The sequence below is a fragment of the Belonocnema kinseyi genome, chromosome 5, assembly GCF_010883055.1.
Source record: "Belonocnema kinseyi isolate 2016_QV_RU_SX_M_011 chromosome 5, B_treatae_v1, whole genome shotgun sequence".
Classification (NCBI taxonomy): domain Eukaryota; kingdom Metazoa; phylum Arthropoda; class Insecta; order Hymenoptera; family Cynipidae; genus Belonocnema; species Belonocnema kinseyi.
Genome location: NC_046661.1, coordinates 71,858,022 through 71,882,967, shown reverse-complemented (window position 1 = coordinate 71,882,967; position 24,946 = coordinate 71,858,022). Strand labels below are relative to the sequence as shown.

The window sequence follows — 24,946 nt, the reverse complement described above, 5'->3', positions numbered from 1 at the left end:
CACGAAAGTACGATTAAAGTCGCACGAAATTGCTAAAATAACGTTACATTGTCTTCATCGGACTTGTGGCACCTACAAGTGTTTAAAATTCCAGGCATATTTAACTAATTAAAAAATATTTGAAATTTCAATAATGTCAATACATTTTTCTTTGTTCTCAAATATGTAGTCGTACGTGAGAAATTAAGCGACACGTATTTTTTCTTATGTGCCCAAAATAGTTTTTAGGGGGTTAAAAAGACCCCCGAATAGTGTGGTACCAAACACCCATTTAGTTGTTTCAAATATAATAACACAATCTTTCACAATCAAACCAACTCGAACAAATATAAAATATATATATATAATATATATAAATACAAATATAAATTAATTTATAAGGGGTAACCACCCTTAAATGCATTTTATTATGTTTCTGCAAAATAAAGTAAGTTTCGCGTGCAAAAAGGAGCAGAAAAATTTCCTCACGAAGATGGTTTAAAAATCCAAATTTCTCAATTTACATTAGACAAACAATTTTATTAGGGAAACTACCTTAAAAGATGTTACGATTATGCAAGAGAATCACCAAATAGGTGTAAATTAAGGCTGAAAAATCGAGGAAAAAACATATTTCACACAAGATAATGAAATATGATTCCCGTGTTTTTGCATTTTCACGAGAAATTAATTTATTGGGAGTAAACACCCTTCACTTCATTTTATTATTTTTCTATACATACATTAAGGAACATTATATTTTACATGTAAATTTATATTTTTAGAAATAAATAAATAACATTTTTAACTCATGAAGGACATTGAATTAATTAAGCGGTTGTTCTCCTTAACATTTTCTTGTATAATCGTAACATCTTTTAGGGTATTTTACCCCCGTAAAATTGTTCGACCAATGTAAATTGAGAAATTTATATATTTAAACCTTCTTCGTGAAGAAATTTTTCTGCTCTATTTTGCACGCGAAACTTACTTTATTTTGCAGAAATATAATAAAACGCAGTTAAGGGTGGATATCCTATTTAAATTAAATTTTCATGTAAATGCAAAAACCCGTAAACTTTATTTTATTATCGGGTGCAATATATATTTTTTCCCGATTTTTTAAATTGAAATCGTGCCCGTTTTTAAATGTTGTGTACAATTAAACATGATTGTAGGGTAGTGTACCCCCAACAAATTTTGTTGATCACATTGATAAAATCACATTTTTCATCTCCTATTGTGAGGGTATTATTCGTGTTGGTTTGATTGTGAAAGGTTCTGTTGTCATATGTGAAACAATTAAATGGATGTTTTGTACTACACTATTCGGGGGTGGTTTTGTACCCCATTAAAACCATTTTGGGCACGTAAAAAATACGTGTCGCTTTGTTTTTCGAGTACTACAACATATGTGAGAACAAAGAAAATCAGAGGGGGGCACCTACCTAGGGTTCCTTGTAAGTCAGAATCTTCGCATCTGTACGTTTACAGATTAATAATACTTGCAAAGTTATTTGATGAAACAAATCAATCCTTTCTTCGACCGTTGACATTCATTGATTCAAAATCGTAGATTTCAAATTATTTATGTCTTACGGTCTAATCGTAAATCAAAAATAAATTATGAGTCAAAAAACATTTTCTTCGAAACTCAGATATTTATTTAATAGAAAAACTCCTTTGAAACTTCCTTACGTTTCGGCACACATGCGAACCTTTTTCAAAGGTTCTTTACCTAAATAATTATATTAAAGATTGGTAATTTTAGTCTGAACAAATATGATGGATAATTATGTAGATTTATATACTGGTAACAATGTATTTAAATCTACAGAATTATCCATCATATTTGTTCAGACTAAAATTACTAATCTTTAATATAATTATTTAGTTTAAAAACCTTTGAAAAAGGTACGCATGTGTACCAAAACGTAAGGAAGTTTAAAAGGAGTTTTTCTATTAAATAAATATCTGAGTTTCGAAGAACATGTTTTTTCGACTCATAATTTATTTTTGATTTACGATTGGGCCGTAAGACATAAATAATTTTAAATCTACGATTTGAAATCAATAATAACATTTGCGTTGATAAGTTCAAAATACATCATGTTTTGCAAGTATCTCGAAAACTATACGAGGTACATAAAAATAGATTACATTTTTAGATTTTCCGCCAGCATAATTCTGTAATATTTAAATAAATAAATGCATAAATAAACTGTCACAAAGAAATATCTGCATGTGATTAAACAAAAATATGTAGTATAGAAAGGTTTTATAGGGTTTTATCACAGCCAAACCTTTCTTAACTGGCTTTAGTGTTTCGGAATCTTCAAGGCTGGACAACCATAAATTAAAACGTAAAATGTATCCCAATCTTTCAGGCCATCTCTACAGACGAAATCGTTCAAATAGAGACTGATAATCGATCGAAAATTGTATGAACAGCCCTGACAATTTCTTCTGAGATGTTCCTGAAATTTGCTTTCGTTAGGTAGGGGGGGGGGGGGGTATAAAGCGTATTTTGTACGTCGATCTCTAGTACGCCAGTGTTTGTTAAATGCTGCCCCGTGGATATCTTATGTCCTAGGGCCGAATTCAGTTTTAAGTTTAACTTTTTTTTAAAACTTTTTCATACATTTACAAAAAATTGCATTAAGTTTGTTTCTAAAGAATTCCTTTTTCGTAAGTATTTAAAAAAATAATAAGTACTTTTCTGCTTATTTATAGTTGAATTCTGCTAATCGATATAGTTGTCCAAGTAAATACATTTCGTTTTAAGTTGGCGTAGTATTTCTTGAAATCGTCTTCGAGACAGATGTGTCTTGTAGGGGACCAGGGCGATAATTCGAAGTCGTAGATGTAAGTCTTGAGTTTATGGCTGAGGTTTGTGATAGGGGGTCGGAGAAGAATCGAGGTGGACTTATCTTAAAACAAGAAGTGTAAATCTTGATAAATATATCGAATTTCTCTTGAAGAAAATTCTATTGCCAATTTGCAGTTTTGAGATTTGTTAAGGTCAAAATTATAAAAGTTTTCCTTTGTACATTTTATTATTCATTGAACTCCGACATCTATAAACTGAAGACAACACCGGCAGGGCCTGCTATTTCCATGAATAATATTTTCATGAGTAATAAATGATTTGCTAATTTAAAATTCGTAATCTGTTGGTCCACAGAAAGATTAAAACTGTCCTTTTTCACAAGTATATAGTGAATTCGTTGGATATAGGAAGAAATGGACTAGATTTTTATATTCTCTATCAAAAGAACATTATTGTTTTAGCTACAAAGAAAAATATCAATACATGAAAACGAAATGTCATCAAGATAAAAAATTTAAACATTTTGTAAATTTCTAGTGGATTAGTCATTATACTCGGAGGAATAGAAAATAGTTGGAATAGAAGCTGCAATGGCGTGATTTAAAAAAACGTCTTGGCTAGGTCTTGGATAAAGACCTATCCTCACACTAGTTCTTAAGATGAAAAAAGTTGCTTGCAGTGTTTCTGATTCTTTAATAAAAGTGACGACTTTTCACAATGCAATTATATAACCACCTCAAAGCCGATGAAAACCCATAAATCCCTGTGGTATTGAATTTGCATTTTATATTTTATCGTGAAGAGCGTTTAGAAAACAATTTCAGTTGAAAATAATCAATAACTTTTCATTTTAACTGTATAAAAAAGTATATTTCGCAAGTAATTAATGAATTGCTAATTTATAACTAAATGAAATGATAGCAACAACATGTCTCATTTTCAGCGTGTTACATTTAAGGCAAATCGCATTTACAGCGTGTCATATTCGCGGCAAGTCACATTGCGGCATCACAGAAAAAACTTGGGATATGAAATGTTGCACGTAATAAGCGGTGTGGGGTAACCGTCAGAAGAGTAAGTGTGACTGGGGTCAAATCACCGTAGTAAATCATAGATATCTCCGGCATTTTCTCCTAAAAGCATCACATTACAGGCCTGCAACTACGAATAATTTACCTTTAGAAGTAATCAGCTGATTATTACCTTACTTGATCGATTACCTGCAATACTTCTTACCTCCAGTTTTTCTGTCATTTTCAAGTCGGGGCAGGTCACATTGCAGCATCCATCACTCGGAAAAGTTTGATGTCCCTAACCTCAGTGACACCGAATTCGCCAGATGAATTTCTTATCGCATCGTGTTCTACAATTAAGTTGTCTTGCCGTATTGCTCAATCTACTGATAATTCTCTAAAAAAAAGGACGTTCCATGTCAACCGGGAAACGGTGGTTGCCAAAATTCCACGCAACCAATCAACACATTCAACGGCTTAAAATCTTCGCCTCGGCGTGTACTTTAGAAAGAACTGTTATTTTTAAGAAAATTCGATATGGAGGCTCTAATATGGCGCCTAAAATGGGAAAAAATCATGACTGGAGTCATGATCTTGAGTCAGAATACGATAATTCAAAATGGCGGGCCCAATATGGCGTATGTAAGACAAACATTAGGTTTTGAGTAATTTAGATCAACCTGATCGACTTCGAATTCTTACTTGGATGTTTTTGGGGTTGCTGATTACGAATTTGGAATAAGAATATGAGATTTAAAAATGGCAGATCCAACATGGCGGATATGAAACATCCTTTAAGTTTTGAGTAATTAAAATTACCCTGATCGACTTAAAAACGATTATTTTGGAGTTCCTTGTCTGATGTGAATGTAAAAATCAATATTTGTACATGCGCCAAAGTTATGAATTTATTAATTACTTGTGAAAAACTGCTGGGCAAATTGCCTTAACTATATAAACGTTAAATTTAATAACTGATTTAGATGAAATAAAAATTCTTCTCTATTATTATCTGGACTTATTTTCTGAATCTTCTTTACGGAAAATAACAACAACGAAGAACTAATGTTAAAAAATAGTATACAATCAAAATGAATTTTTTTCCAGAAACCATTGATTGAAAACCATGGAGAGAGAGGACATTTTTTAAATGTAATATACCTCAAAAATTAAAATGCACAGAAAAGCCTTTGAGGCTTTTTGTATGCAAGGTTCGATATATGAACTTACCTATACTATTAACATTCACGAAAACGTGATAAAAACTAGCTGTTTTATCCTTTTAACTATCTATGTTGGAATAAAACGAAGGCTTCCGAAAATATTGAAAAGACCTTTCCTCCTTAGCATGCATTGCACTTTTTTTATAAACGTACGGAAAATGTGAAACGTGCTTTGTTGCTGGCGAATTAAGCGTGATCTCTCTTTCGAGTAGGCTTAACCAAATGCAGATATATGTATTAGAAGAGATTGGACTCGTGTCTTCGTGAAAAATGTTGACTGTTCTCTCCGCGATTTTGTGTTTCTCGCTAAAAACCTTGCTATATCTCTGTCTCTTTCCGACCGCGTATAATGTGTATGCTTCTACATTTTATGCCTTAAATTAGAACACGCTCCTTTTTTGGGGCTACCATATAGACAACACATTTATTTCTCTTCACTCAAGCTAATGCTTTCAGTTATTAAAAATATTAGGGTGGCCTAAAAAATCATATTTGAGAAATTTCAACGGGCGTCGATGCCAAATCGTTCTCTCGTAGAAACAAATAAATGACCATTTTTTGTTTTTTAATAAAATGATTTTTAGAACGTTGTGTGTATATTTTGTGTCTCACGGATTTTAAAACGTAAAACGTATGGTTTTTCACTTCTTCGATTTTGTTGATAAAATTATAACTCAATTGTTTTACCTTTTTATACACTTTTTCTCTTATCAGTACAAATTGATTTTATTAAATTTTAACACATCAATGAAGTTATAAAAAAAAATTGGAGGCATCTCGTATGTTGCATAACATTTTAATATTTGTAGACTCGAGTTTACTGAGAACACATTTATGAAAAAAATGTTTATTAGTTTTTAATTGATAGTTTTGAAACAATTCAAAAATGAATAAATATTATAAATTACAGTTAAATAACAGATTTTTGCTGATCCAGAAAAATGTATAGCGCCGAAGAACTCAAAGTGGCTTATTTATTAGAGGCTTAGGACTTGCAGATGCGGGCTCGGCCACAAAGCCCCCTTCTAGAGCTACTGGCTAAGTTGGCCCCAGAAGTTCAAATTGTTTAAGTTGTCTTTTTAAATACGTTTGTACGCAGTTCATACTGTTTGTACAGCCAATATTTTCGTTTATATCCTCACGGTTACGAAATTAGGGGCGAAATTTATTTTTGGGGTGGCTAGCTTCACGCAACTCCCCGAAATAAAAATTTCTCAAATTTTCTTTTTGCATGCGTTTGTGCGTCATTTGTACTGTTTGTATTTACAACTCAAAAATATCTTTCATTTAATAAACAAAAAATTGTGGAAAGATTATGATTATTTTTGTAAGTCTTGTGTTACGAGCTGACAATTACCCCTACTCTATGTCTAATTAGCATGTCTAAAGCGCCGCCTCTCTGAGGAGCTTAGTTCCATACCTATACTCAGAAACGCAAACGAAGCGGTCGATGTTAGAGATTGACTTCGAGCTTACACAAAAAACTCATACGCATTTTCTCGCTTAACATTTTGGCGACCCCGTCAGGATTGTTCGTTTGATTTCCGTATCCGCGGATACAATAGAGAAATCTTATAAATCAATTCTCGTGACGAATTTTGGAAAGGAATTTTACGGAATTCATTCAAAACGAGAAAGGGAAAGAATTTTACGAAATTAATTTGAACTCCGGATCTACCTACAGGTAACCCGACAATTTGACAAATAGGAAAACTTGGATTAAAAATATATGGTGAATTGAGTAAAACTCTACAACGTAAAATTCCTATTTTTCTAAATTTAAAAATTGAATGAGGCCCGAAATCAGACTGAAGACGCATCTGCGTAACTATGCTTGGAAGGCCGAGAGCAGTCATTAACCAAGGCCCAAATTGAGGTTAACTACGAGAAACTCCACGGACTTCCAGCTGCCAACCACAGAGGATCAAGCCATCAACCGAATTCAGAAAAGTAAGCATTGAAGTAAAAAAAAACTACAAGTATCGAATTTCTAAGAGAATAAGTCCTCCTTGCTGTCTTTACTAACGTAAAGAATAATATTGAAAAAGCGAAGAAAATAGGACAATGGATAGTTATGGATGAAGACATTTCAAGGTACATCAAAATATGTCCCATCTGTCAACTCCAAAAAACAACAAGAATCGAGCACCAAGTTGAGGGAATCATACCAGACGTTTCGTTCAAACCTAATGAAAAAATGGAACTAGATATATAGGGCCCATTACCCAAAACAGTAAAAGGTAACAAATGTATACAGAGTCTACAAGATAGAAAAACCCGCTACACGCTGTAAATCCCAATGGATAATAAGACATCTAGTTCAATAATAGAAGGGTTGCGCGATCACTACATCTACATTTTCGGAGCATGAAAAGCAATCCTAACAGACCAGGGACAAAACTTTCTATCAGAAATGATGCAACAGTTTGACGAAGCATTACAAACCACTCATGTAAAAATATCAGCTTTTCACCCACAGTTCAACGGAAACATCGAAAGAATTTACTCTGTCCTAAAAAACCTATCCAAAAGAAGCATCTAAGAAAGAAATAATGAATGGGATGACAATGTCAAATTTATCAACTTTGCAATCGACCTATGAAAAATAAAAAAACTGGATTTTCACCCTTTGAGCTGTTGTTTGGAAGAGAAGCTAACATGCCATTATCGGTAGCATTTTCACCAACTCTGACATATACAGAACTAGTGAGACAGTGGAAAAAGAAACACAAAGACAACCTACGAAGAGCTAGAGAAATAAAAGATACAGAAACGGAAAAAACCGAGAAAAGACTCAACGAAAATTTCACTCACAAACACTTCCGATACAGCCAGGGAGACACAGCAAAAATTATTAACAATACTAAATCTAACAAAATATACCCCTGTTGGAAATTCCCTTTTGAAATTATTGACTGCTTAGAGAATAATAATTCACGAATAAGAAACAAGGACAAAAGTATCTGAATTCATGTAAATCAAAAATGCCCTATTTCACATACGATAATAGCACCCTTCTTGACCAGAAATCAGTTTAAGCCCATCGACACCACCAATACTAAGGCAGAATTAGTCTGTAATAAAAAACGGACATCTTATTCTGAAGTCCAATTGATTGGGAAATGCTACAATAGACTAACTAGTAAAAACAGTATCCTACACAAATTATTAGGCAAATAACGTCAAAAAAGAGGATGAGCAAATTTTGAGGACGATTTATCCAAAACTCTTTTTGGAACATTGAGCAAATCCGACACGAAGCAAATTAACACCGAAATCGACACAATTTATAAATATAACAAAAATATGGCTAGAATTCTGTCAAATCATACCAAAATATTCAAATTAATCTTAGACTCTTCGTCGAAGGAACCATAAATGGAGAGCTGCTAATGAGACTGCCGAAAAACAGATTGTAAAGAACATCACTTACGGACTGAATTCTTTAACAATGGATAGTTTCATCAAATCTAAATTAGTATTAGCAGCATTACTAATAGATGAAACAAGCGAGGATATTGAAACAGCGATAAACCCCATAAGCCGGGGAAGTACGGGATATTGCATCCCCAACTTTTAACACCTAAGTTGTCAAAAGAAACAATGAAAAAGTAAGACAACTCAACGCACGCGCTACCATTTCAACAATGAAGAATAGAACTATCAGGACATACTAGACATCAGTACTCTCTCTATCTCTGTAGCAGTCATCTAAGGCCTATTTACATATATACTGAAGATACCGGTAATGAAAAAAAGAAGGTTCCTTGCAAAGAATCATTCCTATCCAGATACAAATAGATAAAGTCCACATATCAATAGTCCCCGCGTATGACATGATCATTAAATATCGAAACTCTTACGTGCCAATCGATGAGCAGACCAGTAAGAAATGTAAACAGATAGATGTATATAAAATATGTAGAAGAAACCAACCTCAAGTTAATAGATAGCGAAACTGGTAAGGCCATTTTATCAAAAAGATACTCAGAAAACAAATGTGATCATTCACCCCACTTGCTACACAAGGAAAATTTCATACCTGTACTAAATGGTTATATTATGGTACCCTAAAAACCATCAGGCTTGGTCAGAACAGAACAGAAAAAATTTCCGTACCACAAATTTACAGGATTTGGATGCAAAATGTACAACAGCTACGATAGCCTAGAATTGGAGTATGAGATACATTTTAAACAAGCGAGAATAAGCCTAGGCGTCACTAAAAATATCCAACATAAGTCTGCCATCACATTCGTTTTCTATATACCTTGGTAACGTCTTCCCATCTCCTTGATATATTGATGGAAGCGTTCTACTTGTTCCCCATTGCAATCCTCGAGATTTTCTGGGAAGTTTTCCAGATAGCAATCAAGAAAGTGAAGCTTGTAACTCATCAAGCAACCCATTTGTTGTAGTTTATAAGCAAATGAGACACCAATTTCTTGCAAATGTCAATCTTGTGATTGCCTAAGGAATTCTCAGAAAGATTCTTGAAGGTCAGCCATGCATCTCATTCCTTGACATTCTTTGTGGCAATGAACGTTTCATCTCTCAAGATCTCATGAATTTGAGGTCTATTAAAGACGCCTTATTTCAATTTTGCGCTCGATTAAGCTGGAAATCGTTTGAATAAATAAGCAAAACATTTTCCTTCCTTATCCAAAGATTTAACAATCTGTTTCACTAAACCGAGTTTGATGTGCAAAGGAGGGAGTAGAATTTTAGCGCGCACAACCAAAGGTTTGTTCATAACATTTTTTGATCCAGTTTCCATACGTTCTCGAGCTGGCCAATCTTTATTAACCCCTTCGTTGGCATTGACGCAAAATGCGTCAATCTTCTTTTTTTCTATTTAACTTACTACGATTTTGCATTCAAGTCGCTGAATCCGAATCTGAAGTCAAAATTCGAAAATTTCAGAATGGCGGATCCAATGTGGAGGACGGAATTACAAAAAATGGCTCGATTTGGATAAATCTGGGTACTTACATGTAACCCCTTGCATTAGCTGGTGAATTTATTCACGAGCCCAGAGTGTGCCACGAGGAGGCTGCAACGGTAGAATTTAACACTCCTTTTTTTCAATTTTTTGTTTGTTTTGAGTTTTTTGTTTATTTTATTTTCTTTTTTTAAATTTTAAAATATTTATGATGATTATTTTGTATTATAAATTTCTACTTAGAATAATTAAAAAAATTCTTCAGGGACAACTTTAATATCCGAAATAAGTGCTACTTTTAAAACACTTGTCGATTTGTGTGATAATTTATAAAGCTTGCAAGGCAGATTGGTATGTTATCGCTTTTTGTACATTGTGCGGTAGTATTCGTTCTTTTCCCCTTAGATTTGCAGACAAGGCATCGCCTTCTTAACATTTTACCTGTTGAATCAATTATTTTGCCTGGAGTACTTTCATGCTATCCTAGTCGTTCCATGTGAGGAGAGGGCTGAGAGAAAGCTTTGCATGTAGTTTTAGTTTTTTGGTTACAATGTTCTTTGAGGAGTTCATCAACTAATGCGAGTCGAAAATCGAGCTGATTCTTTTTCATCTTTTTTTCAGGGTGAAAAGAATTGTATACAACGCTCGCACTGAAAGTAGCCATGTCCAGGAAGTGGAAAAACACCTTGCGATACCATTTCACAGTCTTGCGTAGTAGTTCGTAGAGATGTATAATTTGATCGGATAAATCCACTCCACCCATATTATTGTTGTAGGAGATTACCACATTTGGCTTTTCTTGATATTCTTCTGTACGGCGGTTCAACTTACCAGTTGTCATCATGACAGGGCACTCATGAGTTGTAAGCAGGCTCACGACTTTCTTATCTTTCCAAACAATCAAGCACAACTTAGGCGTATGCAACACTTTCATATCGCCAAATTTTATGTGTGTCATATTTACTTTAGGTAAATATTTTTGCAAGATTACCAAGCATCTCTTTAGCTGTTTCCCCAGACATACAAATTGCTGTCCTTTCTTGGAACTTACTCTTATCCTTCCCCGTGTAAATTGTGCAATTGTAAACGTATCCCGTAACAGATTTACTAGTTATATAAAATTTTATACCAAAACGATTTTTTTTGTGGAGGGTACATTGCTTGAAACTTAGCCTTACTTTGCATCGTAAAAGCGTTTCGTCAATCAAAATATCCCGTCCAGGTCGGTAAACTGCCTGAAATCGATCTACTAAGAATTCGAGAACAGGTCGAATCTTTCGAATCTTGTCTGTCGACTCTTCATCGTCATCTACTAAGTGAAGACATTGCAAAATGATTTGAAATCTGTGAAGGGACATACACTTTGCGAAAAATGGTGTGTCTATAATGGGATTAGTTGATCAGAACATGACGTAAGATGGTTTCTTCACTATTCCCATCCTCATTATAAGTGCAATGAATGTGTACAATTCAGCAGTTGTCCACGAATTCCATTTCAAGATCCTAAAATTGGGGCTTCAATTTACCGGCTTCACGTAGAATTTTCAAATTTTTTCATAATATAGATTAGTTTCTGCTCAAATCGAATCAAGCATATCTTCAGTGAAGAATTCTGCAAATACTTCCAGAGCAGTTTTGCCTGCGTTGAGATTCACAGATGGCTGTACCCCTGCAGTCTTATCTGTGAATGAATGAACGGTAGGACTAAAAAGATTATCATCATCAGTCCACTTCAGATCGTTTATGAATTTCTGCAAGTGTTTTGTCAGAGGAACATTCGATTCATCTTCGGAAGAATCATCATTTTGATCGCCTGCAGTTTCAACAATCCCGTCATCTTTGGTGCTGCTTTGTTCATATAACCAATCATCATCATCGATATTTGGATGAATCTTGGTACTTAAAAATCTGAAAATTCGAAATGGACAGACTAAACCATACAAAGTAGATCGTACTTTCAGCTTCGTAGAAGTTACTGAACATATTAGTCGGATCTACTACTCCGTTTAGTGAATTCTACGAAGCCAAGTGTAGGACTTACTTTGTATGGATTAGTCAGTCCATTTTGAATTTTTCAATTTTTAAGTACCAAGATTTATCCAAATCGACCCAGCGACCCAAAAACCCGTAAGTACCGAGATTTATCTAAATCAAGCCGTTTTTTTTTGTATTTTCGACCGCCATGTTAAATTTTCAAATTTTGACTTCAGATTCGGATTCAGTGCCCCCAAAAACTCGTAATTGCCAAGATTCATCCAAATCGAGCCTTTCTTGTATTTCCGTCCACCATATTGGATCCGAAGTTTTTAATTTTCGAATGTTGATTTCAGTTTTAGGTTCAGCCACCCCAAAAACCCGTAAGCACCAAGATTTATCTCAATCAAGTAGTTTTTTGTATTGGCGTCCGCCATATTAGATCCACCATTTTGAATTTTATAATTTTGACTTCAAATTTGGATTCAGCGATCCCAAAACCCCGAAAGTACCAAGATTTATCTAAATCAAGCCGTTTTTTGTATTTTCGTGCGCCATATTGGATCCACCATTTTAAATGTCTGAATTTTTACTTCGGATTTGAATTCAGCGACCCCAAAAACCCCAGGATACCAATTTTCAGGATAAAAAATTTTCTTGCCATTTTGGGCACTTTTGGTCGAATTCTCTCTGCCAACGAAGGGGTTAACGGAATGATTCTTGCGATTCCTACTATTCCACAGGCAAAGAAAGTATGGAGATTTCGTAAAACCAGATTGCTGATAGAATCATTGTCAATATCTCGAGATCGCCCAAAATCTTCCATTTGTGTTTTCTGTATTTAATCTTACCCAAAACCATTTGTATGTTTGCACAATCTTCCTTGAACGTTACTCAGTATGCTATAGGTATCGAAGCATATTTTTTTTTTTATTGTGTAATAATACCGCTTTAAGGCTTTGTTTTGGAGAATCTATATATCTCCACTCCACAGATTTGTATATCTCTTTTTTTAATTCATTCATAAGACCATGGAAATTGTTACAGTATACCAAGTCTTCTTCTTCTGAAAGTATTTTTGGAATTACTCATTTCTATTCTGATAAAATAAAACCTTTTTCCTTACAAAAGCATATATTTTTTCACAGCATATTCTTCCTGATCAGTGCCATAGTTACCCTCGCTGCTCTCTTCATTAATATCAAGGGCTACTTCATGATCTTTCTTGTTTCTTATCTCAGACATGGAAGCTTTGGTTACTTTGGGCACGATTGCATATTGAATTTTTGGAAAATGACTGGAGTTAAATCCTACAGTGTCAGTCAAATAAAAAAAGCAATCGTCTTTGCTCTTGGGCTATCGCCAAAAAGTTTCTGTAACAAACTTCATTTTCGCAGCATGCTCATTATGTCGGTTCAACATTGATCTGTAAGAGCAGCAGATCATTTAGGGCAGCCAAAAATAGTTTCCTCGGATCACCGCAAACTCAAAGCAGCCAAGATGTATTAAATACGTACACCGTAGGGCAACCTTTCCAATCGCGGGTGAGTCCGCAAGCTTAGGGGTGATAATCCTTATATCTCCTTAGGACTAAGCATGGGGCCTTCTGACTTTGAAGGGGACAACGTCAACTCGTCGTCGGATACACTCCAGCTTCATCCTTAAACCCTACCTTCCACCTGTAGGGCAGTGGTCCTTCGCTGGTTTCATTACCTCAGAGAATTGGAGAGTGGATCATTCCACACATATTCCTTAGAAGAAGTGCTACAATCTCTAGTGTTCTTTAGGGTATCAGGATTTCAAATTCCAGAAAAAATGGTAGATATTTTTAAGATTGCAATCGTAAAACGTAGTAGCGGTGATAGTAGTAGTAACAGTAAATTTTATTCGACACTTGCTAAACTACCACAAAAGAATTGAAATCCATAATTATTGCAAAAAAGATTCTGGACTACAAGCATACTGTGGTATCAGAGACGTCCAAGAGGGATTTAAAAAAATAGCGATGAAGTAGGCCTTGATTTATGACTTCACTCACGTAACTCTTATGATTTCGGGTTTTTCCAGAACAAGATTTTTCTTCTAAATCAGATTGCGGGATTTGAAGCTTATATTTGAGGCTACCCTACCGAAAGAAATCTCTGAGTTTTCTTTAGCGAAATAGCTTGGCCCATTTGAGTCTATAAACAAAGTCGATTTGAAACAAAATAGTCTCGGAGATAGTTTCAGAGATTTGCGTCCTTTTTAAGATCCTTTTAGTGGTCCTTTTAAGAGTGGTGCGACAGTAATATAATGTTCCTTTTGTATTCGTCACGTACCGGGAGGGCAGAGTTATTTACAGTAGTTGGTCGTGGCTAATCCGCTTTGCCTTTTTAAATTTCTCTTCAAATTATTAACACTTTTTTTTAATTGATGAATTTTCTCATTATACTTATTCATAATTATAACTTATATACTGATATAAAATTTTCTAGTTGAATTTAAAAATGTTGTCTTTTTTGGCGTATCTCATTCCATTTACGAGAAACGTTCTATTAATTCCAATTTTAAGTATTAAAAAAAAAGTTAGATATCTGAATTCATCGAAACCCATAGATTCCAAATTATTATGTTTTAGGCTGTTAACTATGAAATTCAAAAAAATCTACTTCTAAATTTTAATCCGAAAGCTTAACAAAGGACCCTTGAGTGTTGGCTACTCTATTTAGATAGCCTCTCTGCTTGTTATTTATGATCGTATTCTTATTTCAATTTCGGAAAGGATATTTTAAAGCCTTCAGACCATTTAAACGAGCTTCCTGGACCTTTATAAACATCTACCTGAGTGCCCGCGGAGAATTTCTCTGAGATTCTTTGACCTAAAGAATGTTGAGTACCTACTCAAAGATTCTTTTCGGTAGGGTATGTACCAAAAATGGCATTTTTTGCTACATTTGAGGTTATGTACAGCATAACCTTTCTCTTAGTGTCAGATGGTATCCGTATTCTCTTAACAATATGCTGCTTTATGTCAATCACACTATGAATGCGGGACGCGTATTATCTTGTCCAGGCTATCATAATGGCGAGTTCATGCATTCGTCTTTTGGTCTTATGATCAACCGTTTTTTTTACGGTTCGCATCAGGCAAGACTCTCCCTGGGTTATACAAAAAAAAAAGTGTAAAATGTCCACGAAACTCGTCTTCCATTTCAGCCAGATCTTTAGGCTTGAGAGAAACCTTGGTGTTGATGTTTCTCCGGTTCATGAAGCATCGCTCTTCCTTTTCCGGATGCTTGCCCGTGGTTGGTCTTAATTTCGCCTCTCTTTCTCTATTGACGGCTTGATCTGGTGGTGGTAGAGTAAGCGCTCCGCTTACGTAACCCCTTTTTGGGAGTAGTTCGGCATGAATTTGCAGACGTTGATGCGAAAAGTGCGATAGCGCTGGATATTTCTCGCACCACAGACAAGCAGTCGTGTCACGTAACCCTCTCGTTCAGGGGTCATACTCGAATCATATCACTCTAGCAAGCCGTGATTTTGCATTGACTCTATTTTCATTGGCTCCCCCTGCTCTGTAGTACTTTGAGAGGTCGCCTGATATCCTAGAGTCACCGTACTAGACACCTCACCCATTCAGCTTTGGGCAGGGTTTACACACCTGGTCTTGGGGATTAATTGCTTCCTTGGTACGGGGACCCTTAATTTACAACCCAGAAAATATAACACTTCTTGTTTTTGAAAATAGAATATATCTGCCTCAAAGCATTTGGAAAGGCAAGGTCGCAACCTGTGCATGACACGCTCTGCACCTATGGCTGTGAAGTTCTTGACAAGAAATTCAGGCAATGCATACTGAAGTGGAAACGAGAAAGTCTAGTTGTGCATAAATAAAAACCTTTACACCTGAAATCAGTCCTTATGATGTGAGGAAAGCCAAAGTTTGCTCCTTCGACGAGGACTGCTTTTCTAGATTTTTGTGAAAGTTTCCGTGCATTTTCTGTCGAATAGCTGTTGGCAGAATTGTTTAGCCTCTGATTTTTTCACTTCTGATTTTATAAATAAGTTATCTAGATGGAGTAATGCACTTTCATCCCTTCTTATGTTAAAATGCAGACCAAGAGGCTGGGCAGCCTGCTCCGCGGCTTCATAAGGGAACGATACTTTTCCAATCAGCTCGTATTTCCTGGCCATTTTTAAAATATGATCTCTACCGTTAGAAAAAATATAGGGTCTACTCAGAATAATTCGATTAATTAGAAATTGGAGATTCAGAGGTCTGCCCAGCGTGTCACACATCATTTATTTTACCAAGCATATCTCGCCTAAGATTGGGATGTGAGCATACCTGATACCTTACTCAAATTTGGAATGTTTGGTCGTTACATTTATTATGTTTAAGCTGAACATAAAAAACTTCTCAAATTTTAAAATTTTCAATTTGTTGTAAGTGAAATTGCACCTCAATTTTTAATGTATAAATTCACAATTATTCGTCTAGCAACTTTTTCTATAAATTTAAAATAAATTAACTGTTTATATTTTCAATTTGAAATAAAATATTTGTAGCGTCTGAAGGTATTTAATTTCACAAACATAGAAATCGAGATTTATTAAATTTAAATGCTACCAATACGAAAGCCGGCTTTTAATTTACAATAATTGTACAATTGGGCTGATACCATGCATTAATGTAAGTATTACGTTTGCTTACGAAAATATATAAAAAGTTTATAATAACCATTGTTTTAAATAGTTTCTGTAGCAAACTATTTTAATTTAACCTATTTTCACGGTTTATTGTGCCTTTATTTACTTAAATGCTTCAAATATTACTGAAAAAATATATATTTGGTGATTTTCGATGAAAATAAGAATTTAAATCTTTAAATCAGGTTTTAAATAAAAGTAGATTAAGAATGAATAATAACACTGTATGTTAAAATTGACCATATAGAAATTTCTAGAACATTTTATAATCATTAACTATAAGTAGTTGTTTATAAAAATAATTATCAATACATTTTATTAATATTTGGACCTAACTTAGACTCTCAACTTAATCTCGAGCTATTTGAATAGCAAGAAAGATTTTAATGTATTTCAGAGTGTAAAAACTTGAAATTTTTTTGTCTAATTTGATGAAAAAATTTTAATTCTTGTATTTGGCTGAGCATTATGAAGAAATATTATTTTGAGAAATATTTGCAGCAATTCCTTTCTTTTTGATATAAAATAGGTTTTCGTCGAACAAAATTTTTTGTTTCTTAAATAGTTAGCATTTTAGTTAAAAACTAATATTTTTGGTTTAAAAGTTCTGAAATTTGAATAACATTTTGTTTCATTAGTAATTGAAAAATTATTCTTGGCCAAAAATTTAACTCTTTTATTCAAAAGTTTTCTTTGTAGTGCTCGTATAATTTGATCTTCTCTAATCTCATAAAAAACGTTGAAAGATGGGCCGGAGAAGCGTGGCAGAAACTGAGACGCGCACTTCAAGGCAACAGGAATTCTGGCTCGTGTCCGGAAGATATTCCCAGACACGCCTTAGTCAAGAGAAAGACGTACAGGTTCCAACGGTCCGGTACGAAAAAACCGGCGCGAGCAAATCAAGTCACGAATTCATTTTCTAGGTTGATGAAACGATTGGCGCTGCGGTCGACGTTCTGTCGTCAATTCCGAAAGGCTGCAAATCATACTGCTGTGGTCATCTGTAGTTCAGGACTCGCACTAATGCTGCGCCGATCAATAATTCATTCTGCATCTTGTAGCAAACACGAGAACTTGTTCTCCGCTTGTTAAGCGCGTGTCACCGGGCAAACACCGAATTAGAAGAACAGTTTCATATTCTTCTCGAGTTCGGTACCAGTAAACTTCGGGAACTAAGTTTAATCAGTTTCTGTATTCAAGACATAGTGAATCCGTGGACTCGTTTGCCGTAGCAAGCTTCAATCTGGACTCCTTCCGTCGCCGAGTATCTGTTTGTTAAGTTCTTTTGGTTTCCATCTAAGTAAATGGGGAAGTAATTAAGTGCGTGGACTCCATAACGTCCTTAGCATTCGGTTTCGCTCTCACAGTACCCCGTGCGTTGCCGAAACGCGGAAAAATTTCCGAAAATTACTAACTTGGGAAATGAACTGAGAAAGAAATATGAAAATGTGCGTCTTGATAAGCCATACAACTTTTATTTCACAATTTTTTCATTCAAGCTGTTCGTTTTCTTAACTAAAAATTAAAAACCGGAAATTTTCATTGCACCGAAATCAATTACTTTTAAAAATAATTTTGTTTCAAAAATATTTTTTTCTGATATTTTCAACCTTCAAATGATTGCAAACAATTATCTTCAGAAATATATTCCTCAGACTTTGACGGCAAAAAGTCTGCAGGGAAGTTTTGCGTACAGAAAAGTCAATTACAAATGTTGTATAGCAAATCTGTTACAGATATAGAACGCTGTGATAACTGATCTGTAATATTTCTAGAACATTTCTAGAATATTTGGTACGCTGCGTTGTAAAAAATCTAGGACAATTCTATAACAGCCTTTTAACAATTCTATAACGGTTCTAGAACTATTATGTATCAAATACAAAATATGGTTATGTACCCCTGACAGCAATAGGATATACTCGTACATTCGCAAGGGTCAGTTTGACCGTAGTGCAATGGAAGAGCCTGGCCCTGGAGAAACCGCCTTGTTGATCTCAGTAGCCTCTACGCCAGGGAAGTATGCTTCTCGTCGCCTTGGCTCCTCTGCTAAACACTCAACTTTTCATTTCAATTGTGAGAAAGGCAAATCGCTGCGCTCTCTGGCGCACCATGGCACCATTTTGTTCAAAATCTTTTACCTATGAATCATGATTTATCATTTATACCGCCATGATTGTTAGACACATAAATATACGAACTCATTTATTAAAGCTAGGATAACATAATAATTTTTCTAACATAATACATAATAGTAAATAATGTGCGATATCAGAATTTGATTAAGTTTTCCTACGAAGGTTTAGATTAAGTGAGTTTTTTTCGCGTCAGAAATTGGTATTTTTAATTAATTGTAAATTATATTTTGAAGAATATTCACAACTTTTTCACAACTTCAGGTTCTTTTAGTCATTTACACCAGGCACAGTTATTTTTAACAAAAAAATCATGAGTGCATTACACTTTACAGAAGATAAAAAATGGTTGGGGTAGGGTTACGTAAAATTGATTTGATATGCAAAAATCCCTTCCGACCTTTCGGATCACTAGCTCTAAAATTGTAAGAAACTTGCATTATTGTATCAATTCAATATTCCCCGTGTGATACTTCAATCTAAGTCAAATGTAGACATAGAGTTGCATGGCTTCGCAGATGCATCAAGGAGAGTTCACGGAACTGTCGTTTATTTACGCGTATTAAATTGCTTTTACGGTGATCACGTTATTTTAGCATATGCTAGATAAAAAGAAGTAATGAAAATAACTGAAGATTAGATATTGGACGTCCAATATGAATTTATGCCAGAAATATTATGTACGAATAAGATATTTAGGTTGAGACAGTGTACAGAAAAAAGTTTGAGAGTAAATAAACAATTTTTTTGTCCATTTTTTGTTAAAATAGATTCCATCAAAATGGAAGTGGAACATCAGCTTCCTATTGTTGAAATCCCCTTGGAAGATATGGATAACAAGTACTTGAAATATGGCAGCGGTAAGAGTAGAGCTGCTAACTACACCATGCTCGTAATTGTATAACTACACATCATCGCAGAAGGTTTGAGACATCTTATTAAGTTAACTTATAATATCCTCATTTCATCAGGCATTTAACTGCATCCGTGCCTATGGTGAAAAACCAGAATCGCCCGAGTGAAATTACAAAAATCAAATTGATAAATAAAAGATAATAGCTCTAAGAAAACATTCAGAGGCGACTGTTGTCAGTTTTAACGCTTGCAGCCGTTTTGTAAGGATAAAAGCAACAAAGGATGAACTTCAAACTAGAAAATGCTCCTGATTTTAAACCTAAAGCATCAATGCAGAAGATTTTAAACCTTGTAATAAATTAACATATAACATTCTCATCTCATGAGCCCAGCGGTCAAAACATCTATTTGGTGCATTTTGTGTTTATTCTCAGAACTTTTTACATTTCCTTCAAATTAGTAATATGGGTTTTCAGCAAATCATAACAATAAAATATTAAAAATGTAATAACTTGTACGTTTCTTTGGACTTTACAGCCAGTTCGTCAATTATATCGGCATAATCAAGCCCTTCTGTAAGTTTTCTTTCTACAGGCATTAGCATGCACGGCTTAAAAAAATCTTCAGTCATTAGGTTCCCCAGTCTGTTTTTCAGGAGTTTAATTTTACTAAAAGTGCGTTCACACCCAACATGCGTACCTGGGAAAGTTAAGATTACCTGATACACCCAGCACAACTCGCCGTACGCTGCTTGGTGAAACCCATACTTTCACATTAGGTTGTAAGGGCACCTTAAACAGCCTTTGTACTTTTTCTTGTTTGTCTTCTGGTTACGATTCTCTTTATCTTCTACTCCTTCAACCCGTGTTCTTTTCCTGTAGACTTCTTTTTGACTTTGTAAGTCAGTGTCCTATTCCATGTTTTCTTCAGTTCGAAATTATACTCTAATGCATTCTTTCCATCTATCATAATTCTTAGAGAAGGAGAATAGTTGACTCTCAACGTCTGCTTTATCCTTGATGTTTTTGATTTGACGATGAATTTATAAACCATCCTAAGGTCAACTATCTCGTGCAATTTCTTTAAAACAGTCAGGACTTAACAAACCACAGGACTTGTTAACTTTTCTAGACCCTGAAAAAACAGTTCATTTAGTTCTGATAAGCATCTTTCTAGAATAAGTTGGACGATTTCTACCTTCTGCCGCTACAGGGGTCCTTTGGCAACAGCAAGACTATGACTTTTATTGACTATAAGTTCTCCAGATCAATAAGAACCTACAGACACTCTTTGAATTAGCTAATTCATGACTTATACGAGTTTTGATCCGCTTCACCAGTTTGACTTGGTACGACTCTAACGATGAATTGCATTCTGTAACCTATTTTGTAGCATTCTCTGTTATTTATTTAAAAGTTATTTTTTCAATGGAGCTGGTTAGTTCAGACGTCCTGCGATGCGCCGAAATAAGGACTAGGCCTTCTGTTTCCAGATGTCTTGATACTGGATCAGCAAGCATAAAAATTTCATGGTATGTCATACCCACCACAATTGTATCCATCTTAGGCCATTTATTTAAAAGACCACTAGAAATACTTCTTACATCTGATTTGAAGGATGTGTCATAAATGATTTCCACCAGTACGAAAATGAAAATTTGCAAAAGAGATTCCGGTCCAAATAATTGATTGCGAGATTTTCCTTTGGTCCAAAATCTTGTGCCATGCCCTTTCTCAACCAAAACTCTTAGTTTAAAACCGCCAGTAAGAAATGTTCATAAATCAGCCTCGACCTTGTATTTATGTTAGATCACTCAATCAGTCTTCGATTGGAAAGGTCAGTTACAATAAAAACAAACAATTCTTAGTTAAACGTTTTGGTCCAGAGTTTTTACCCTTTTTGGTAAATATTTTATTAGAGTCAAAATCTGCAAGAAAAAATCAAAAAATGTATAATATGAGAGCAAATGCAATAAAAAATAAACAAAAAGGAAAAATGAAAGTTTGAATTCAATCAATGAATTCAATCAATTAAAATAAGTTAATATAATTAATATTTAAATGGTTTACATTATTCAAATAACTATGGAAGATATACCTTTACAAAAAATTTATTCCAAATATTTTAAGTCTGAAAAATATAAGATTATTAATTTAATAAATTAATAATTTTATATGACGTTTACAAACATAATAAGATGTACAATTTATAAAAAATGTTTGAAAATATTTTCCAGGTTGGCAAGATTTTAAAGGCACAACCGGTTTCCAATATGGCTGAACGTCTACTGAGGAAACAAACAATTAAAACGAAAGCTGAAAAGGCAGTCACATAATGAAATCCATAAGTAATTCCAAAATCTTCAAATAAAATCAGAAAAAGTAAGAAAACAGGGAAATTAACAATAAAAAAAGAGACAAATTAAATGTCATTTAAAATGGTTTTGCAAATTTCCGGGAAATTATACTTTTCATATCGTAAATCAACGGCAACATTTTTATGTTTATTGATAAAATAATTTTCAATTACTTTACGAGGAGGTTTGTTTTTCCGATAAGCTAAGATTTTTGTATTGTTCAAGTCGAATTGGAAACTCTGATAAGAAAACTGCTATTGAACAAGTAAGTTGTTGGTGCAGTGCATGTACTACAAGTATCCACAAAGTCCAAGTTAAGCCGATGTCCACAACAAAGAGTGTAGATTGATAAAGGTAAAAGTCGCTTTAATCTTTCTTCAAGACCTTTTTCATTACGTGCCATGTTGGTAGGACCATCAAAAGAGTAACCAACAAGATTATCTAACGACAAACCAAGCCATTCTAAATTGGTAGTAAGTTTATTGTACAACGTGTCACTCGTCGTACCAGGTGACTCAAAGCTATAAGTAAATCGTTCCACAGTTCCTGGGTCATCAACATAACGAATAACTAAAGAATTTTGTTACATTACTGAAAAATCTTGACAAGAATCTAAACTCAAACCTAATTTCCCTCCATTTTCATTTACATTCTGAACTACTGAGTTTTTTATCTTTTTTACCGAGCATCCTAATCAACGAGGTTATTGTCGTTTTACTCGAGATAGTTAATAAATATCCTCGACCTATACTATTTGGATGCAGCTTCCGAATTATTTATACACCTGAAATCAATTCCTTATCACACGATCTTTCAACAATGTAGAATTAAGTGAAGTCTTACCATTTGGGAAGTTGAATCTTCACAAACGTTTTTTGGAAAGTAACGAGCATATTTATCAATTTCATTCCTCAAAGCCTGTTTAGCTTCATCTACCTTATGTGGCTCAGTGACGACCACAGTTTTGTTCATTTGATACTGCTCAGGTTCGTTATTTTCAATTTCCTCAATGTCACTGTTGGCATTATTACTATTCAGTACCGACCCACCTATTAACGTTATTTAACAATTTGGCTCGAATACATTCGAAGACACTGAGCAAGTTGCAAGTTAATTTTCTAAAATAAGAAATTGATTTCTTTTACGTATTATTACGATTTTTGAATATTGTAGGTTTTGAGTCAATAAATGACAGAAGCATATAAGATAAGTTCGGAAAAATACATTATCAATTAACAATCAGCTGATTCAGCAGTGTAGGAAACTGGAAAAAAAGTTTTGTCCATCATGTATCACTGCTACTAATAGAAAATGTATACGCGTGCGCGCACGCGTTTTTGAATTCCAGATAAAAAACTTTTGATTGCGCTTTATTATTTTTTTAGTATTTTTGTTTATAAAAATATATTCGTATACAAAGCTCTTCTGGGAATGCTCGGATTGTGGCAATGCCTGATAAAGAATCGTAGAGATACCTTGGCATACCATATTGGAGGCAAAGGATCCGTCCCACTCTGCAATTAAAAACGTGATGATGACTGCTTTTTCAGGTCACCTTAGACGTTGCAAAGGCAATTAACATCTATGCCATTCCTCTCATAACATACTTATTTGGTTCATTCAACTGATCCATGACTCACCTTGAGAGGCAAAACAGAATCGTCGACGTAAACAGCTGCACAAGTAATGCCTTCAAACATTAGATCTTCCTTGCGTTGATCGTGATATTTCAAACCTCTTGTTAAGGCGAGAAGAATTCTTTTTTGATACGTAAGTATTTGTGATTGCCATCCAGGACGCGTTAATCAAGACGAAAAATGCTCAAACACAGATTCCCAGTATGGCAATAGTGGTTGACAGATGCAGCTTTTTTGAAAATCGCAATGAGAACATTGAGTATATAACTTATGGCTGTACGATGCTTACCTCGCATGAATACATGCGTAGACATAATGATGTTTCTCAGATCCTTCACCAATAAATTTCCCTGAACACTGACTTACTAGAGAGATTTGAACCTCACTACAAATATAGGTCAGTTAAAATACTCGTAAACGAACTCCATCTTCTTTATTGGGACAGGACTATTCTGGTGGACTACGTAATAATACACAATCGACCTGTACAGGCCAAATGTCTTCTGGTTAGATAAAAGTGCTCTACACGTGAGAATAATAGACGCTAGCGTTACCGTTAATAATAAAATTAGGCTCCAATACACTGAGAAGATCCAGAAATGTCCGTAGCTGAAGCAGAAAATCCTGAACGTGTGGAGCTTGAACAAGCTCGCCTATCACCCGGTCTTGATCTCCTCCACTGGGACTGTTGATGCGAGGCGCGTACAAATTTTGGAAGAGCTGGGAGCTCAAAATTCCCAACATCTAATTAAAATGCTAGTAGTGCTGAAAACGTGCTGCACCGTCCGGAGTTTTCTGGGTCTGAACAATGATAGTGGCTAACATCGCGTTCTATGACCATCTCGCGTATACTGCTCGGCTCTCGCGTCTGCTAAAAAAAATTAATAGGTTGAATCGTTGGTCTCAGTCGTTGGCATTGGAACTAATGCTCATAAGGAAGGTGGATCTCGATAAATAGTGTCTCCAGTATAATTACTGGATCCTTATAGGACTCTCCGGGACGAATGTTTGGATCCCCATAAACGGGATCTCCAACAGGAATGCTGGATCTCTATAAACGGGCTCTCCAGAATGAATGTTCAATTCCTATAAACGGACTCTCAGTGATAAATTTTGGATCCTCATAGGGTTCTGTAGTGTGAAGTGTGAAGGTGGGTCAACATGATAATAATGCTCATTTCAGAAGGTTTCTATTCATCCTGCAAGATATCCCCTATATACAGTCTGTCAAGTTAAAGCGTGGGTGGCTTTACTCGCAGTCGGTAAGGTGTATCGACATGATTTTGGTGTCAAAATATTAAGAAGAGCTCCCT

General features: G+C 34.8%; 2 protein-coding genes and 1 pseudogene across 2 annotated transcripts; all 3 read right to left on the bottom strand.

The window, feature by feature from the left end:
* Window positions 1-10,465: 10,465 nt before the first annotated feature.
* On the bottom strand, window positions 10,466-10,945 carry LOC117173707 (piggyBac transposable element-derived protein 4-like). The gene has a single exon (XM_033362349.1). It carries the CDS (start codon window positions 10,943-10,945, stop codon window positions 10,466-10,468), a length of 480 nt encoding a protein of 159 aa, XP_033218240.1.
* Window positions 10,946-10,952: 7 nt separating this feature from the next.
* LOC117173706 (piggyBac transposable element-derived protein 4-like) lies at window positions 10,953-11,345 on the bottom strand. The gene has a single exon (XM_033362348.1). The coding sequence runs from the start codon at window positions 11,343-11,345 to the stop codon at window positions 10,953-10,955; it is 393 nt and encodes a 130-aa protein (XP_033218239.1).
* Window positions 11,346-18,497: 7,152 nt separating this feature from the next.
* On the bottom strand, window positions 18,498-18,674 carry LOC117174012 (annotated as a pseudogene).
* Window positions 18,675-24,946: the final 6,272 nt, after the last annotated feature.

Coding starts and splice junctions, on each gene's coding strand:
- LOC117173706 (XM_033362348.1), bottom strand. CDS start 11,345: ATGTCCCTTCACAGATTTCAAATCATTTTGCAATGTCTTCACTTAGTA.
- LOC117173707 (XM_033362349.1), bottom strand. CDS start 10,945: ATGACACACATAAAATTTGGCGATATGAAAGTGTTGCATACGCCTAAG.